This window comes from Sycon ciliatum, chromosome 3, assembly GCF_964019385.1.
Source record: "Sycon ciliatum chromosome 3, ocSycCili1.1, whole genome shotgun sequence".
NCBI classification, from domain to species: Eukaryota; Metazoa; Porifera; class Calcarea; order Leucosolenida; family Sycettidae; genus Sycon; species Sycon ciliatum.
The window spans coordinates 37,142,348-37,162,548 of NC_088645.1; the positions used below are offsets into that span (position 1 = coordinate 37,142,348).

Consider the following 20,201-nt stretch of genomic DNA (forward strand, 5'->3'; position numbering starts at 1 on the left):
GTGTTTTGTCTCGTCTATGTTTAAGGTGTTCAACGACCTCACTGCTTGTTCCTGTAGCCCTACCATTTTTGAAGCCATCATGAGTGCATGGCGGTAACCCCCAACAGTGTGCAACCCCAGGCCATTGAGTCTGCGACGGCAAAGCTTCACATTGCGCGACAAATCCGTCAGCATTCTTCCACCCTGTTCATGATACTACCTCCGACAAGCGAAACTTGGCGCGTTTTTTTGTTGTTGATTTTTTTTGTGTTGGTACCACAACTTCACAAGGCTGTGAGGTACGACCTACTTGTACCTCCATGCAATCGGGTGCAGGAAGCCAAGCGACGAGCTGGTGAGTGGCACATGGCTCAGACTTAGTCAGAGGCAAGCCAGTCTCTCGTGTACCAGCAAAACAGTGCGCGCGTCCATTCTGCGAAGGAGAATCGTCGTGCTTTCGCGTTGCAATGGAAAACCAAGGAGTTCTCTCTCTCTCTCTCCAATTGGTCACTCCGCCAGCACAGAGTCCATACGTCCATGCCAAACAATCCTAGCGTCTTTCAATAGCCACTAGAGCGATGCGTCTCTGGTGGCTAAGGAAAATCGCCAGGAATTGCTGCAGGCAATTTTGGACAGTTGGCGAGAATACCCGGCAAAACAGTTGGAGTCCAGGCGCTTGTGGAGGTGTTGCACAGTTCTTACCATGTCAACCTGGATAGTGGCGGCGGAAACGACTACCCTCGACACCGTGGCTCGAGCACAGCACACAGGAGCGACATCGAGATTTTCAGAGCGATCACAACAGAGGTACTTGCTGCAACTGAATCCGCTTTAGTCACACTTTCGTCTCCAAACAGGAACAACTCCTCTCCAGACAAAACTGCGATCTCTGAATCAGAGGAAAGTGATTCTGCCGAGCAGATGCCTCTTATGTCCTTGTTGAGCAATACCAAGTTGAATTTTGGTGAGTCAATCATTAGTTTTGATTGTAAAGTGTGATTTATTTCTCGTAATTTGAAGTAAAAAACGCGCCAAGTTTCGCTTGTCGGAGGTAGTAGATACTGTAGGGCTGAAACATTTATACCGATAACTCGCATATCGATCGTTAAGAGTGCAATCGATAACCGTTAGTGTTCAAAACGAGTGCTAACGATTCTTTATGCATGCACATCAGTGACAGTATTCTAGCCCTTGCACTCCATCCGATAGTGAATAAGAGTACAATCATGTACTTCTTCTTAAAGCGCGGTAAAATTGATTTGTGGCTTTGAAAGAGATCGGGAGAGGAGACTTTGTCTTTTCGGTTCATTTGTGGGGGAGGTCGGAGATAAGAGCAGTTGCCAGCGAGTGATGACAAGATTCTTCGCTCTAGAAACAACATGAAATTTTCTAGTTCATGCTGATAAACCAGCCAGATGTCAACAGTGCTGAGCCACAAATTTGTACCGCAGCAAAAGGTATCGTGAAATTTCTTCATAAACTGGTGTTCGAAGCACACGGCTAGAGCCGGCAAGAATCGATAAAACCAATATATCGATCGTTAATGATATTGGTCGGTCATTAGGAGTTAACCCTTTGCCGGTCTAACTCAATGTATGCGAGGGGTGGTCACGCAAATACATGTACACACAACCAGCAATAACTCAAGAACCATGTGATGTAGGTATGGGTAAACCATATATTTTCAAAATCTGTATGCCTGAACGCGTCCAGAAAATTCAAATATGACTAGGTCCAAGCAAGGATAGGGCCCATGGTAGCCCTTCAAGTTGAGAGAAAATACAATTGCGAATGAAATACACGAATATCACAGCACGAAGGGCATACCAAGTTCGTGATGGAGCTGAAGTCGTACGATAAACAATCAGGTAAGGGCTACGTCTTTACAAGAAATGTAGGCTCTCTACAATACCGCCATTGAACACCAACACCTCGCCATCGGCGATACGCCAGCAGCAGCAATTCCCATTCCACGATATCGCAGCTTCGGTTTGTTCATCTCAGCGCTGCTCGCGTCAGATTCACTCTCGCTCAGATGAGCACTCAGGCACTAGCTTACGCATGCCGTGATTCTCACGGCCAGGCGAATCAGCTGATCGCACCTGACGAGTCCTTGTGACAGTCACTGTGGCCGTGTCGGCAGCAAGAAGGCTTCCTCTCTTTTTGGAGAATTTTGTTTCTTCATTCGTGGATGATATATTTTTGAACTAGCAGGACTCAACGGAGCTTTTTTTCTCAACACACTACACTGCAAAACCTCCCGGGAGATCCAGGCTGGACTGGTGGTGTTACTGCTCTCAGAACGCTTGTCAAACACGGCCCCAAGAGATGCACTCGCATTCTCTAAATGCACGCATGGCGGATGGTCGTCTTTTCCAATTTCAACAAACTTCAGTGGATCGATACGGCAAAAATTTGTATGGTAAGCATGGTTGTTTTGTACATCGTCAGAAAGCCTTGGACCTCAGCTACGCGTAGAGCGCCATTTTAGCTGTCTCCTAGCAACAAGACCCCAAAAAATGAGGGCCAAACGTACCGATACTATAGTATCGGTTCGCTTATGGTAGACCGGTAAAGGGTTAATGAATGATCGTTTCAGCCCCAATTAGATAGATCTAGCGTTGGGCTCAAATCTCTTGTTTAGGAAGTTTTTTTTGTCGCCGTACTGGACAGAGTTGTACAGGTAGGTGAACCTTGGTTCATTTGGGAAGGTTCACCTGGAGCAGGGGGGTCGGAATCGGTGCGGCAGGTACAGGCAAAGCCGCACCAATAATTTCATCTTGTGATTTTTGGGGCAATAGGGCTTGAAAGTGCTACGTCACAGCATAGCAACAATTTCAAAAATTCAAAAACTGGATCCATTTGGATCCAGTTTTTGTATGGATCCAAGCACATTTCAAGCGGCCTTACTCACAGCAAGGTGATGTAGCCAGTGAAACTGACTGATTTGGCTACTGGGGGCGGGGTGACAACTGGTGGCGGAGTAAAAGTCACACATGCATACGACATGAGTGGGTTGCTATGCACCCACATACTGAGGCAATAGCAAAGTCACACCTTAGTGGATCCAAAATAGAAATCTGATGTCAAATTACTACTCCCTGGCCGTTTTTGACGTCATCACTTTTGAGGCAATAGAATGTGGGCTCTTTGGGCCCAATATCCCTAACGTTTTCCCGGAGGAGGACCCCCTGGACCCTCTGCCCATTCATGGCCGCACCAATGTCGGATCCCTTCCGATGCCCCTGTGGAGTAGAATGGTCACCTTTAACCCTTTTGAACCTTTCTTGCAGCTCCAATTTTTTTTCGTGAATCAGAGATGAAGCTGCAAGTGAATTTCCATACGTCTGGGTATAAGTTGTACCGATGTTAAAACCACGCAGAAGGTTGGACGAAGAATGTCACAGGGAAACACTACGCTAGATGTACCTCGAGTCCTACTTGGAAGTTGCCCGGGTTGTCAGCTAGAGCTGCGACTGGCGCACGTAGAGTGCATTTTGTCATGGTGTTGAGTTGTTTGCTTTCTCTCACTTGCAGATGATGCTGGAATGCTTATTCTTGCTGATGAGTGGCATGTGGCTGCTGCGACGGTTTCGACGCTATTCCGCGCAGCTGCTGGATAGCCGGAAGTTATTCGTGGTAAGTCAAAGCTACTGTAATTCAAGGGATGTATTTTAGTACAGTAAAACCTGGTGTAAGCAACCTCTCGTTTTAGCGACCACCTGCTCTTAACTTAATGACCGTCTTTCCGTGCACCGACAGTTCTTCACAGACACTGTGGGACCTGGTTCTAAAGACCACCTGGCTTTAACCCTTTATGTACCAGCCATCTAATGTATGTAAGGGGCTATCGCAGCCACAGAAGCAACCATGGTATGAAATCTAGACGACTTTTGTATATGCAAGTTGTGTTTTCCTGACTCCATATGTATCACTGCACCCAGGTAAGCATGGATATTGGTACAGCATGCAGTAGTATATGAAGGCCATAGGTGGAATACCAAAGATACGCGCCAATTGTGCATATTTCTGACCAACCAGGGTATCACAAAAAAATAGACTGAGAATTAGCTTGTGCTCATGTACTGGGAACATAGGGACAAAACAACCTCAAAAGCGTTGTCTCAGTGCATGAAGAGCAACAACATACCAGGGATATGGTCATATTGTCACACATTTGAGGTAAAACAATTGGTTCAAAATTGCAAATTTTGAATTCTTGTGTCAGATTCGAAATCTATATTTTTCTTCATCTTCTCACATCCAGCGTAAGGTAAGTGAAAGAGAAGACAAGAAGCAGTCGCTGGCTGGTGAATTACGCCTGCCTTGACGATTTTAGGCCATCGCTGCCCTCCCTCTTGCTCCTGTTTTGAGAGCGAATACTGCGATGGGATCAGCGATACAAATTTTCAATTTCGAGTCGCATTCCGCGATGATATCGCCACAGCCGATCTCTCCAATCGTCCACCACATCTAGAAGACGTCGCCATGACCTAGAACAATCTACATCTTTGCTACAAGCAGAGAAACTGAGCGAGAACACGATCGAAACAGCGACAATTGTTTGCGCTGAAAAGCATACTTTTGAACGCGTTCGTTCTCCATACTTTCAAATGGCAACCTACCCATATCATACATCAAAATTTTCAGTGGGACCTCAGCTGTCGAGCGCAAAAAAACCGCGGCTCGATCGGAGCTACGGCGGCGGGGAACGGCGCGCTTGATTGGAGTGCAGCGAACCGTACCATATGGTACGGTTCGAGATGGGGCTGGTACACAAAGGGTTAACGACCGCTTTTGCTTGCACCGTGGGGTGGTCGCTTAAACCAGGTTTTACTGTACTATACTCATACATCACTTCTCCGGGCGGTCCACGGCCGGGGCACTACCAGTAACTTTGAAATGGCCGTATTAAACTCCGAATCACACACATTTTGATGCGGAACGGCCATTGATATGGCACGTGACGGCACTATTTCCACAAAAAAAGTGACAAAAGAGTGGTACTCTTTCCACCGAAACTCGCCCAACGGGTGCCCGGTAGAGCGAAGTGCCCGTGGCTTTGTGGTCCGGAAAACAAGGTATGATTGTAATGGCTAATCGGACGAGGGGGGGTTCAATAGCCAAGCCGGTCATTTTTCCAAGATTCCCTTTTGAGGTACTCTTCCTTCTCCCGGGGAGACCCACACGACCAGTTTTGGCTGTGGGCAAGCACACGTGTGTGCATGCGTGTGTGTGTGTGTGTGTGTGTGTGTGTGTGTGTGTGTGTGTGTGTGTGTGTGTGTGTGTGTGGACTGCTTCTGGCTAGATTAACTCTTGTGTAATCAACGATGCTAGTGAAGCTTATATCATATCCACTCTGATTTAGCCACCCACACTAGTAGCAAGTATTACCTTCACTGGGGGCAGGGGTAACTGCAGTTGGATCCCAGGACGGATACCCTGATGCCGTCAATCCTTTTTCTGCACCTTGTCCTCACCCACTTACTGAGGTGTGTTGAGCCCATAGGTGGGATCATTTTCAAGTCCACCCAGAGTTTTGGGGATTTCAGGGGGTGTCGGCCGTTGGGCGGTTCAATAGCCAATTGAGTCATCTTTCCAAGATTCCTTTTGAGTCTCTCTCCCCTCTCCCGGGGAGACCCACGTGACCAGTTTTGGCAGTGAGCAACAAGTACAAGTGTGTGTGTGTGTGTGTGTGTGTGTGTGTGTGTGTGTGTGTGTGTGCGTATGTGCGTGTGTGTTCGTGTCTGTGTCTGTGTATATCTGTGTCTGTGTATATGTGTGTGTGTATATATGTGTGTGTGTGTGTCTGTATGTATGTGTGTGAAAAAAAATGAAAAAGACCAAAAAGTAGGGATTCACTGGCCAGAAAAGCCACTTCATAGCTGTGTGGTGTAGACCAGGCTGAATAGTGGTGGTCAATTCTTCAGCCTTGCAAGCTGTTAAATGGTGCAATCCCAGCACAAGCTGCTATGGCTTCTGCTGTAGCATTGCTATCATCGCCTCCGGCGATGGGCGTCCAATGTTCCAATGGTATGTGTGTATACACGCTGATTGCATCTGTTGGGTGCATTCATGTATGTGCAGTCCTATGCATGTTGTACTCATCATACGCATGTCCAATGTCTGTGTCTGTGTCTGTATCTGTGTGTGATGCTATTCTGTCTGCAGTTAATAGCGTGTGTGGTGATGGTGCTAGCGGGGTTCATTACCTGTGCCATTGCAGTACACCACTTCTCCGTTGTCGACAACTTGATTGAAGGTCAGTTCAGGACAGCACATAAAGGGGCAATGACTAATCATGATTGTGGTTTGCCATCAGCAAGAGCGTAGCCTGCACATCTGTAGTGTGGTGACCTTGCACCACCTGCAACCCCAAAGTCGCCATTTTTTTCCTGTCATGCGAATCGCCTATAACTCTCAACATTCTTTCAAGTCGATTCTGCTACCAAAAGTCTCTTGCACACTCGAGTACTCTAATTTCAGAAATTTTCGGTGCTCAATATTTTCGGTATGAGGGCAACAGGCTAGGTTAGGTGAACGGAAATTTTCGGTACAGAGAAGCAGTTCCCTATTGGATTATGTGTGTTAGTGTTTGTTCGGTGTATTGAAATTTTAGGTATGAAACAGACGCACCGAAAGTACCGAAAATAAAAGTACATTTAAACACACGGCGAGGAGACAATAATTTGATAACACGCAATCAATAAAACTAGCTGAACCGACATTTGTGTACTGTATTCATGCAATGTAAAAACGGTGGAGACGATGTGCAATAAAACGATGAAAATATGAAGAAATGGTGTAGAGAAAAAAATGGATTCAAACAAGTTTTCGTACAACACTCATCAGGAATCGTCGTTGTACTAAAGGACACTGAAACAAAAATTGAACTATTATAGAAAATCTAAGTTAGAGAAATAACACTAAGAGCAACAGAAGTGAAATTTACAAGTGTGAATTTTAACAATCAAAGCGAGAAATGAACAAAGGGGAAAAGAAGGAAAGACAACGTGATAACACATAACAGCAGTACATTACACCTAGAACATTAACGGCCAAGCTTGGCCGCACTACACACGACACGTTACTTGAACAATTTCAACCCAATTATACTATCTTTCTGTACACACAAATTAGGCTTATACAGACGCTGATAGATAGCTTCCAACACTTTTAACTGTAGTCCATAACCATGACGACCACGGCACAATACAGTGAACGAAGAGTCGGAATACGAATTGCAACAATCAGGACTAGCTAGCAGATGGTTGTACACTGAAGACTTGCTACCACGAAACCTACACACAACACTAACACTCTCACCATCACTTCCATCACTGCTCTCCAACTCACTGCTCCCTCCGCCGTCCGTTCCATCCTCCGCTTCCTCTGTACTCTCTCTGTCTCGTCCATCCCGCCTGACCGGGTCCATTGAACTCAACTCGGCCGTCACCCTGCTATCACGTCCCTCCTTTCGCCCTTGTCCGCTGAGTGCGTAGCTTCTGTTGTAGTTGGCTGTTGATCGTCTTGGTCTTTCAATAATGGGCTTGGATGGTGGATTAGTTGTGGTTGCTGTAGATTGCGTTGTTGGTGTTGGTGTGGGAGCTACTAATATGCAAGGTGGGTCTTTTTGAGTCGGCATTTGTAGTGTTAATACAACTGTCAGTGTTGCTCGCGGTCTGCCACTGGCAAGCTCCTCCGCCGCAAGAACCGATGCCGGAGGATCAGGAGGAGGCAGTGGGACCGGGACCGCAAGTGGCACCGCCTCAACCAAAGCCGCCGGGGGCACTGACGAAGGAACCACCGACGGCCGGAGCAAAGGCGGAGACACAAGCCGACCCGATGAGCCACCACACCCATTCTCCTCCCCCACCGCCACCAGCGACGGCGGAGCAAGCACAGTCTGTGAGCCAGGATCCGCGGGTTGTGTAGGCGACGGCTGTGTGGTTAATGGTTGTTTTCTAGGTCGCCCTCGCTTCGGTCTTTGTTGTTGTGCGCAAGGTGGAAGTGTTAAAAGTGTTGGAAGCTGTTAAAAGTGTTGGAAGCTGTTAAAAGTGTTGGAAGCTATCTATCAGCGTCTGTATAAGCCTAATTTGTGTGTACAGAAAGATAGTATAATTGGGTTGAAATTGTTCAAGTAACGTGTCGTGTTTAGTGCGGCCAAGCTTGGCCGTTAATGTTCTAGGTGTAATGTACTGCTGTTATGTGTTATCACGTTGTCTTTCCTTCCTTTCTCCTTTGTTCATTTCTCGCTTTGATTGTTAAAATTCACACTTGTAAATTTCACTGCTGTTGCTCTTAGTGTTATTTCTCTAACTTAGATTTTCTATAATAGTTCAATTTTTGTTTCAGTGTCCTTTAGTACAACGACGATTCCTGATGAGTGTTGTACGAAAACTTGTTTGAATCCATTTTTTTCTCTACACCATTTCTTCATATTTTATTCATCGTTTTATTGCACATCGTCTCCACCGTTTTTACATTGCATGAATAAAGTACACAAATGTCGGTTCAGCTAGTTTTATTGATTGCGGTTATCAAAATAAAAGTACATCGAAAATTTGTGAAATTACAGTACAGTGGTCCCTCTATAATCCGGCACCATTTGTGCCACGAAAATCTGCTGGATTAGGGAGGGTGCTGGATTAACAAATCTGATTTACTGCTGCAATGTGCATGAAGAGGACATTTTGGCTACTGAAAATTGTGCTGGTTTATCGAGGGTGCTGGATTATAAAGTGCCGGATTAGAGAGGGACGACTGTATATTAATATGATTGTGGTAGTACAAGTACTCACTCTCGCTCTGTTGAAGGCGAAACCAGGCAAGCTGGACTGGGTGTTATATCAACGGAGCACAGCGACTAGAGATCCCGTTGCTGCTTTTCAGTTGAACTGTTTCTGTGTAGTGTATTGCCCCCGAATGCAAGTCACAGCACCGTGTGACACTAAACCTAAAGGGAAAGCAAGGGGGGGGGGGTGCGGCTTACAACCGAGTGTGACGGCTTCCTACTTGTGTGAATGTAATTCTTTGTTGCCATCTTCCATGTGTGAATGTGTTGGAACAATTTCAGGGCTCACAGCATCACACAAAAGCGTGGGCGCCATTTTGGACAGGCCGCTGTCACACGAGCCAGCCAGCATGCCAGAATCGTGTACATGCGATCAGGCAGATATCTCTGAAAACTTGAAAGTGGGGTGCATTCAAAATGTTCATTTGTACCAATGCTTTTGCCTAGGCCTCTGAAACTCTAGGAACATACTCTCAATACCCATTGTAAGGATTTGTCCGAGAGTTTTTTGTTTTAATCGATACGGTTTGGCGTACATATGGAGCCAAAGTATCAGTTGGTGCAGGCGTAATTCTGATTTGGATTATTGTACTAAAATTGAAAAGTCTCTCGGAGAAGTTCTTCTAATTTTCCTACTGAAAATTTTAAGCTATTGGCCATCAAAATCGGGCCAGAGACGGGTACAAACGAACATTTCAAAGGCAACCCTATCTGCAGTGCAGCCGCGAGGAAGAACCGCGCGCGCTGCACTTGTTGTGAATGCGGAAACAACACCAGCAGCAAAGCAATTTTTTGAAATGTTTTTGCTACTCGCCTGGCGCTTCATCGCTGTGTCCTCCAGGAGTTATCATGGTTATGGCAGACCGAAGAAATACATGGCCAGCACAACGGCGAAGCCATTGGACTTGTTCTCTTGCAACGAAACGGAGTGGCGAATCAAATAATTCACAACTCCACATCGTCACCACTGCGCTACACGGCTCTTCGCAGACCAGCCGTATATTTACGTTTACACAACAGGACTTCACGGCGGAGAAACTAAAACTAGAACACGACGTGAGTCATTGCTCCATGCCGTCAAGGAATGCTAGTCCTTTCCCTCTCCCGTCACCCGCGCCTGTGCATCAGCGGCGTAGCTGCCCGGCTGTAGATGTTGAACGCTTTCGTCAACGACTTCAGGATTCTGCTCGGGGCTACTTTTCGCAGGACTCCGTGTGCGGACAGTCTGAATGAAGCCTTCGGCCGACAAGGCCAACACTGCTCGCGAAATAATCCACTTGGAAGGAAACAAGAACTACCGAAATGAAATAGAGATAGTGAGACAGTCTCCGGCCATCTCCTTCACCATTCACGACTCAGTCCTTGTCACAGCAACTAAGCCCAAGCAAGTCAAAATCTCCTTGCGCGACTGCGTTCTACGCCTGCGCTTAGCGGTCACGCGAGTTCGTTTCTATGGTGATCAGATCCAAGATGTCCTCCCACGTAATCGAGGTTTTGGCATGGTTGCTGTGAGCCCTGAATTTGGCTCAGACCTGAAAATGGGTTGAGCCTTATAATCAAGTATGACATATAACTGGGGAATACGGTACTGTAAGAGTTGAATCTCTAGCGGGGCACAGCGTCCAGTGTTTAGTATACTGTTTAACACTTTGTGACCCCACTGAAAGTACAACAATTTACTCACCTTCGAATAACATGCACTTTCGCTTGTATCTCTGCCAAACATTCACCGATTTTTACAAACTTGCCGCCGCTGGAAAGGTATTTCCAAGGCGAAGCGACTAATACCACACTCAAGCCAGCTACCTGCACGGCCTCTGCTCTGCGTGGCCTAGAATGCTGCTCAAAACAGCAGCCGTGCGCGAACAGCTCCAGCAAAGTTAAAACAGCCGCCATTCCATTCTCCTTCATCAGATTGACTTCAAACAAACTACAGGGGAAAGCTCGTTTCAAGCGCAAAATTTTGGTTTGCTGCATGCTTGAGTATGACGTAGCACGCCGGGGAAAACCCCTGCGAAGTGCAGTGTGAAAATTTGAATTTTTCGATCGGAGTGAATTGTTCAGTTTTCTTCCGACCTCGAGTCTCACCACGGTGGCATCGTACCTCGTAGAGACTTCGGATAACTTCGACGTGATAGCCAAGGTTCCTCTCGAAACGTAGATGCTTTGTTTATGAAATTCGGTGAAGGAACACCAGAGATATAATTTTTTTAGTGCCACAGTACACCAATCGATCGATGGGGTCACAAAGGGTTAACTAGAAAGAATCCATCGTTAACTCAAGAAACTTTACACGTATATTATTCCTTCTTTAATAAGGCAATAAGCAGAATCAGCGAAGCGGACATTGGACGTAGTCACGACCAAAAATAAAAGATGGATAAAAAATGTTTTGTAATACGTATTCGCATGCAACGACGCAAATCCACACAATTCAGTAGACACTTTTTCTATCAAACGTTTTCTTTCCCTTCTCTTCAGGATAGTACAGGGAATGTTGGAAATTAGAAAAACACATAACTATATAGAGAATGAAAGAAAGAAAAAGTCAACACTTCAACATAGGTGTTAAAAATAATTAAAGTGTTAAAAACTCAAAAACAAACAGCTGCAAGTTGTAGACAAACACGTTGAACACATCAGGGAACACTTGTCACACTTTCACGAGGTGTGACACCAAACAACTGCAACGATAACACATTCTCCTTCTGTACACATAGTTCTGGATCTAGTTTACGAATATACAGAGCTTCTAACACAGCAAGATGTAACTTAGACCTTCCACGAGTCAAAATCGAAAAGATATCATCACTATACAACTTACGACAACTAGCACTGCCCGACAAATGACGCTTGATGGACGATGTCCGATCACTTAGCTCTGTCACCTTCGACGCCTGCCGTTGTTCTCTTCCGTTAGGCTTGTTTGGTTGGTTGCTCCGGTCCACACCTCCAGCGTCCGTTGATTTCATGTCCGTTTTTGTTGATTTCATGACCGTTTTCGTGTCACTTCTTGGTCTTCCTCGTTTCCTCTTGTAGATCGTTGTTGTCACTTCCATTATCGACGTATTCAGATCCCCAGTACTCCGTCTCTTCACCTTGCTTCTGGTAACTCTTCCGGTGTCTATGAGCTCCAGTGTCACATTGGGTGGTTTTCGAGACGGTCTCCCTCGCTTCCTCACGCTTGTCTGAGATGGGCCAAGCTCCCCGCCCGTCGAGGCGGAGGCGCGCATGCGTACATCTACACTGGACGCAGACAAAGGCGTTCCAGTATCGGACTGCACAGCACATTTTGGAGGACGGCCACGACGAGGACGAGTACCACGAGCGTCAACAGGGACAAGACCTAACGGCACATGTTGACGGATGCGTGCGCCCAGGTGTTGAAGGGTTCCTCCAAAATGTGCTGTGCAGTCCGATACTGGAACGCCTTTGTCTGCGTCCAGTGTAGATGTACGCATGCGCGCCTCCGCCTCGACGGGCGGGGAGCTTGGCCCATCTCAGACAAGCGTGAGGAAGCGAGGGAGACCGTCTCGAAAACCATCCAATGTGACACTGGAGCTCATAGACACCGGAAGAGTTACCAGAAGCAAGGTGAAGAGACGGAGTACTGGGGATCTGAATACGTCGATAATGGAAGTGACAACAACGATCAACAAGAGGAAACGAGGAAGACCAAGAAGTGACACGAAAACGGCCATGAAATCAACAAAAACGGACATGAAATCAACGGACGTTGGAGGTGTGGACCGGAGCAACCAACCAAACAAGCCTAACGGAAGAGAACAACGGCAGGCGTCGAAGGTGACAGAGCTAAGTGATCGGACATCGTCCATCAAGCGTCATTTGTCGGGCAGTGCTAGTTGTCGTAAGTTGTATAGTGATGATATCTTTTCGATTTTGACTCGTGGAAGGTCTAAGTTACATCTTGCTGTGTTAGAAGCTCTGTATATTCGTAAACTAGATCCAGAACTATGTGTACAGAAGGAGAATGTGTTATCGTTGCAGTTGTTTGGTGTCGCACCTCGTGAAAGTGTGACAAGTGTTCCCTGATGTGTTCAACGTGTTTGTCTACAACTTGCAGCTGTTTGTTTTTGAGTTTTTAACCCTTTAAGAGCCACAGGAATTTTTCAAAATTCTGCATTTTTTCGTGTTCCTTGGATCATAGCTTCAGTTCTACTCACTCAATCCTCACAATCTAGGGCTTCCTGGAAAGGTCTCCGCGAGAGGAAGAGAATGAGGTCGATCATGATAGCCAGCACACCGTCTATCCAGCGCTAGATCGCAGCGACAGTACGAAAAATGCCCCAAATGCGTCCAATTGCGTCCCGCTCCAGATATTTCATTTTACTGGATCGTGGAGTTCCAATTTTTTCGCTGTGTACTCTTGACAATATCAACAGTGAAACCCGTGCAAATTCGAGTAAACCAGCGTGACGAAAAGTCTCAAAATTCTCAATACTAAAGTCGCACTGCGCGCTTTTGAAATTGCCGCGATCGCGGCTCAACTTACGAGTGATTTATCTCAGGAACCGTTGCTCGCAGCGCTTCGCGGGTTGTTTCTCCCGACAGGTGAGAGTTTTCTCTTCGCCCTGGATATTTCGATCACTGGATTTGAGCGAGATTGGACTGAGTTACGGTCTTTTGAAGTTTTGCATTTGAATGCGTCGTTTACAACGCATTCAAGTATGGGGCGGCTCTTAAAGGGTTAACACTTTAATCATTTTTAACACCTATGTTGAAGTGTTGACTTTTTCTTTCTTTCATTCTCTATATAGTTATGTGTTTTTCTAATTTCCAACATTCCCTGTACTATCCTGAAGAGAAGGGAAAGAAAACGTTTGATAGAAAAAAGTGTCTACTGAATTGTGTGGATTTGCGTCGTTGCATGCGAATACGTATTACGAAACTGTTTTTCCCACCGCCTCCAAACTACTGTTTGAAAAAATGTTTTATCCAACTTTTATTTTTGTTCATGACTACGTCCAATGTCCGCTTCGCTGATTCTGCTTGTTGCCTTATTAAAGTTCTTGTCTCCGCGCCGCTTATTATTCCTTCTTTCCTCTGTACTAGAGAAATAGAAGACAGGTGGGTGATGATGGCAGGGTCGTTACACTTTTTGCCCGCTAAGTGGGAAATATGTTGCAATCGTTAAATTTTGACTCGTCGTCACACTTTCAATTCTTACAGTACTCTATGCCACTGCTTATTTTTTGTATTGTATTTTATTATTTTACTTGGGCATTCCCAACAGACCCTAAGGTCCTCTTACAGGGTGCCCAAATTTATTCTTGTTTTACTAGAGAATTCCCAACAGGCGGTGACGCCTTTTTACAGGAAACCTTAGGAACATTGTGTTGTGATTGACTCGGTGTGCAGGTAACAAAGCACAATGTCATACCCTAGAGGACGGTGGCTGTCAGTGTGGTGGTGTGTATCTACTCTGCGTCGGCTCGCCTGACAATAGCGGTGGGGAGCCACAGCAACACCGGAACGTGTCCAGTCAAGGAGAGTCACTGCTGACCGCTCGTATCGTCGATCCCCTCATGCAGTGTTATGAGCAGCAAGGTAGGTCCAGTTTCTGTGGAAGGTGATATGGCTGCCACAGCCATGGCTCCAGGAGTGTGCGGCCAGGGGCAGTTTTATATCCCCATGACGGCCGAGGGCAAAAGCCGCACCATCACTATGCTCCCACGTGGAATTTTTGTCTTTGCCTGTGAGCTCTGATCATTGTAAAGGGTAGAGCGGAGTGCATTTAAAATGGTTCTTCACATGGATGCAGTTAATGAAATATTCGGTCTTTGACCACTTTGTGGCGGGTCTGATCTACTCGCCTCCCACCGCTTTAGGAGCTGCATCTGCGCCTTGATCTAAGAGGGTGGTGGCGTTCCTACGGACGCGGAAAACTGGGCCTGCAGCTGAGTCTCAGGCGAACTGTTAATTTGTTTGGACTATGGCTGTAGTCTCTGTGAGCAATGAAGCAAAGGGACATTTCTGTGTGTGTGTGTGTGTGTGTGTGTGTGTGGGTGCGTGTGTGTGTGTGTGTGTGTGTGTGTGTGTGTGTGTGTGTGTTTCTCGACATGCAGAGCGTCTGATGGATTTTCTCCAGTTCAAGCTGCCCCTGGCCGGCTTTGGTGTGATCCTGCAGGCAGGCGCCGTGTTGTTTACCATGGCAGCGCTGGTATTCAGTATCCGTGAGGTAAGTATGGCACCACACCCAGTCCTCAGTTTAATGCTTGTACATAAAAGTTCTTGGATGTTGAGCCAATGTAATCATGGATAAAAGGAAGGAGAAAAATATCACGAGTTACGACGAACTGTCCACCAATGTGGCCAGATCCTAAAAGTTCATCAAGACTTCGTAACCAGTATTGCCCGTAACTCGGAACATTCATACTACATGCAACTTAACATATTCCTGCCAATCAGAAGCGTTTAAAAGTCGACGAGGAGATAGAAATAAGAAAGATGAACGTGGTACCCATGTCACACAAACAATTCAATGGCAACGATTGTGGATTTGTATTCAAACTCGGATACTGAGCCAGTAATAAAATGTTTAAAAAAAGACGCTGAATGTCTCAGTAGCCTGTCAGTTTTGTGCCCTATTGTCGCACTTTCTGACCGTTCATCATCTTGTTACAGTCGTGGATAGTTGCTGCATAACTCGTTCACATGTGATTTGTATTCAAGTTGTATTTCTAGAACGAATGTCTCATGTGACTAGCATCAGTGGATAAAGTTGTCACTGAAGACGTACTGGTGTTTTGCCCTTGGTATTGGACTACGCTCTATTGATTTATTTCTGCTATAATCTTTGTTCGTTGAGGAATCGCCTTCGGTGACAACTTTATCCACTCGTTCACATGTGATTTGTATTCAAGTTGTATTTCTAGAACGAATGTCTCATGTGACTAGCATCAGTGGATAAAGTTGTCACTGAAGACGTACTGGTGTTTTGCCCTTGGTATTGGACTACGCTCTATTGATTTATTTCTGCTATAATCTTTGTTCTTTGAGGAATCGCCTTAGGTGACAACTTTATCCACGGATGCGTATGTAAAAGGAAACATCGCACCATTTAGAATCCAAAACATGCTTCAGAATTTCAAGAGTCTCAAACATCAGATTAGGACACTCTCTAACGAAAAAAGTGAAGCAGGATTTTGGTCGGTTTGTCAGAACGATGGGTATCTTGCTCGCTTCTAAAACCTCTTCTTTTTGTATGGTTCTTGCACAGCACTGGTGCCTATCAAGCCAGCGACGGCTCACCTTCGATGACAACTGGGAGCATGAGACGGAAGAGGGACGGCACTTACCCATAGAAAAGCTGTGCGAGCGACGCCAATCACGCATCAGTGCAGGCAAGACACGCGCGAAGTTCATCGCCAGAACGCTGGAGAAAATCGAGACGACAACAGCAGCTGTCACAGCCACAGGCGCGGCAACCGACGGTGGCAGACATAACGGATCATCGACGCTCGTCAACACGATCGTCAACGTGGCCATATTCCGAGGAGAAGATAGCGATGAGGATCATGTTCCGCCATCGCAAACGGACAGCATGGCAAATCTGTATGGCGTACAGGCCAGCTGTGCACGCAGTCGTATCTTCGGCATGGGTATGTCCTTGACGGCACTTGCCGCAGCCGTGAAAAAAGAGGACCTATCCGCGTCGTCTGCAACTGGTGATGGCGAGAGGCGCGAGGATGCTGGCTCGGAGGTACAGGAAAGTCTGGCCGATGAGTCCGATCCGGCCGGTCTACGAATTCCTGCGAGCACTGCAAATCGAGCCAGCACCGAGAGCACTGCTGTTGTGACACACAGTGAAGCAGTGGGACCTGTCTCTACCAGCCATGATCTTGGTCCTCAATCAAGCACCTCGTCTCGCGCACGCACAGCGGGATATTGTGACGATAAGCGTGTCACGGATTCCCTAGAGGAGGCGGGGAGAACTGGCGAGGATGGCACAGCAAACACATCCGCACACTGTAACCGGAACAGTTTGAATACGCATGCTTCTAGAAGTACCTGCGGCGACTCTGCTGCTGACGACTCGGGTGACGCTGAGAAGGATGAGAGCCATAGCAACTCCGACTCCACCCTGCAGCAGAACAATAGCGGGAATCCAGCGAGTGTCGTGAAAACGCCGCCAGCATCACCCACACAAAGCGATACACTGCATGCAAGTGCACAGCACGGCAGCGGCAGTTCGCCCGTGGCCCGACCAGCGGCATCAAGGCAAGTCGGTAACCATGGCGACGGGCGCGTTCTCGGCGACATGGCGTGCGCAAGGACAGTAGCCGACGATTGCCATGACAACCAACAGACGATCACGGGCATTGACGGAATATTCTCTTCGGCCCTCACACAACACACCGCGGACAAACACGAGCAGGCACATCGTCAGGGCGAGGTTGTCGCGCGCTCTCTGCCCTACCGGAAGTGGCCTGCGCGGCGCTACATCCCTGGCTCGTCCGAGGACCTGCTTCCCGAGTGTGCCACCAGCAGTGATGCCGGTGCTGCTGCTACCACCAATGCAGTGTATGTACTACCAGCAACATGCCATAGTGTGGCTGCTACCAGTGCTGCTGCTGCGTATGCTGATGGTGAGCTGCTGGCCGGCAATCCAATGCTAGGTCCCGCAGCCGCTGCGGTCGGCCTTCACCATTCCATGCGCAGGCAAGGATCGTTGCCACGGCGCAGGTCGGGCGAACAGCACCTTCAGCGCCGAGGCAGCAGTAGAAGCGCCGTCGTCGCCGCCGCTGGAGGACGTGTCAGCCTGCATGCTCTGATGCCACCGCCGCCGCTGTCCGCGTCCTCCGCCGCGTACGGACGGGGATTCCCCTCGGACGGTCGTCGGGCCAGTGACTCGGGTCTGAGCCTTGCCACCACCGCCGATGCAGACGCAGAGCGCAGCCTTCTGTCGCAGTCGTACGGCACCACCGACCTATTTGGCTCGGACATGACAATCACGCAGGAAAACGTCAACACCCTATCGTGTTCCGCAACGTCGGCCGCACGACAACATGCCAGTCAGTCTGATGAGTCGCCGCAATCGAGAAGCTCACCGCTCACGGTGCCGCCTGAGAGTTCGGACACCCCCGACACGGCCTCTGCGCTGTCGTCGAGCGGCGACTACGACCACACGCATGGCAACGACACTGTCACCAATGGCAACGACACCGTCACCAATGGCAACAGCAATCTGAACGTGGAGCTGCATGAGGATAACCCTCGTCCGGCTAGCACCACTCCACCGTCGAGTAACAACAGCAGCGGGAGTAGCTCGTCGCCACACGAGCAGGGCGAGATGAGCTCGGTGGACTTCTGCGAGAGCATTCCACCACCTCGCCAGGACACCGACCATCTAGTGTACAGCCGCAGCATCGGTGGCAGCAGCACCCTCCACCAATCACCAGCCAGTGCCACGTCTTCGCACGGCCGCAGTATCGGCACCAGTAACCGTCTTGCCATGGCTACCGCTCCCGTGGTTGCTGGAGTCGGCGATGGCGGCAATGGGGGTGGTGTTGCCCTTGTCCTTGGCTCTCGGCTCCGGGAGCCTTCCCAAACGTCGTCGTCAAGCGGCGCTGTAATCTTCAGCAACTACACGGCCGAAACGCGCGTATGAGTCGTCCACCGACATAACGATAGCAATCACGTTGGAGTGTGTATTTCTGTAAATGGACGTAATCGGAACCATCAAGCTTTCACATGCACGCGCACTCTCTAACTTCAGTGCTGTGAGGTTACGTGAGGTTATGCGGTTATGCACTGTAGCTGATCAATGCAGTCACCACGAAACTGTGTACTGCTGGTTGAGCGGATGAACTCCTGGTTAGTAGCTTTCAAGTGCAGTGCCTTCTCCAACATTCCCCCAATGCCAATGGTGTGTCTAGGGGAGGTGTAGGGCAGGAATTTCCGGAGCAGAACGGTCATGAAGCGCGGTGGTGCATTTCTTCGGTACCTTGCCGGCACCTAGGGCTTGACAAGTTGAAGAAAATCTTCTCCTTGCCACCGCAGGGGAAGTTCTGTTTTTAGGGGCAGGAATTTCAAGATATGCTAGCACCCCATGCGTGTGCGCGTGTGTGTGCCTTTGCGTGTGTGTTTCGACCGTTTTTGTTGCGCATTCTCCGGTTCCGGCAACACGCTGCATTTGGTGTCACGCTGCCTGGCTGGCTGGCTGATGTAACTCTTGCATTGTTCTCTGGCTTTTGCTATTTTCTTTGTCGGATAATTCTTTGTGGGCTAACTGCACCACAGCTTCTATGTAAGCCGCTGCTAGGTGCTGTTCACAGCTCTGAGCTAGAATGGAATGACTCCACTCTCCACTTTGCACTGGGGAGACTTTTCTCCTATGCAGTGAACATAAGTGTTTGCTGTTGGTACCCTGAGCTGAGCTGTACTGCTGTCGGTAAGGTTCCATGGTATTCTCAGTTTTTTTTTATCTCCTTCGTAGTTCCCCAAATTTGTGAGCGTTCGGCATCCTGTTTCTCTTGCGCTATGTTTACTCATTTTTACTTGTAGTGAGCATTTTTTGGTTGCATTTTCGTAATTTCGACTGGATGGGGACTTGTAATTGCTGTGCCTTCATGGATTAGCTACTTTTGGCGTTAATTTTCGTTTTAACCTTCTTGTAGATCATCAGGTTTCTGAACTAGTACTTCAAGTAATTTTTGTTCCTTTTGCCTTCTTTTGTAGCAATAATGGTGCGTACTGCTAACTACCAAACACTTACTTCCTTTTTTCTAGGTTTGTGAGCTTTGTCCATCAACTGAATCACTTCCTGGTTACATAGTGTGAGCAGTGCAAACAAGGGAAATGGTCCACCAGTGACACCACCCTCCCTGACTTCGTCAGCTGGAGACGATGCGACGTCGTCAGCGTAATGATAGTGACTGCGTTGTTCTTGCACCACCTAGCTGTCACATGTTGCATTCTACACATCACTGCACGTGTCGTACTCACACCTTCATGATGTGCTACATTCACACTGCTGTATGTTATAGTCTCTTGTCATTCCAGTAATCATTACATTCTGGCCAGCTCACTACAGTCAGTTGGATAGCGATGACGTCAAGCGTCTCCCTCCACCCCCAGCCCCTGTTCACTAATAATACAGTTGGTACGACGGTTGACACACAGGACTGTATTGAGGTACATGTACTGTCAAACTACTTCCCAGATCCAGGCAGGTTGCGACCGAGCACTGTCCATAACTGTGAATTGCCCGTAACTCCGAACTTGCATACTTACTGCATGCAAGTAAACATATTTTATGCCAATCAATAGTTTGGGGCTGTTTTGGGTTGAAAAGCCAATTTTTTGTGACTCAAGATGGGTCAGAAATGTGCCCGGTACCTACGATAGTAGACGGATGTGCCCAGATTAGGAGCATCCGGATCTGGGGATCGAGTGTTGCTGTACA

The 20,201-nt window shown here is 47.8% G+C and overlaps 1 protein-coding gene across 1 annotated transcript in view; it reads left to right on the forward strand.

Moving 5' to 3' along the window:
- LOC135812096 (uncharacterized) overlaps nucleotides 1-19,552 on the forward strand; it is a 30,786-nt gene extending 11,234 nt beyond the window's left edge. The window contains exons 3-7 of the mRNA XM_065325424.1: nucleotides 3,517-3,618; nucleotides 6,151-6,241; nucleotides 14,153-14,341; nucleotides 14,860-14,972; nucleotides 16,014-19,552. Of these exons, the coding sequence (XP_065181496.1) occupies nucleotides 3,517-3,618; nucleotides 6,151-6,241; nucleotides 14,153-14,341; nucleotides 14,860-14,972; nucleotides 16,014-18,404 (2,886 nt within the window). The 3' untranslated portion in view covers nucleotides 18,405-19,552. The remainder of the gene's footprint in view (nucleotides 1-3,516; nucleotides 3,619-6,150; nucleotides 6,242-14,152; nucleotides 14,342-14,859; nucleotides 14,973-16,013) is intronic.
- The last annotated feature ends 649 nt before the right edge of the window (nucleotides 19,553-20,201 follow it).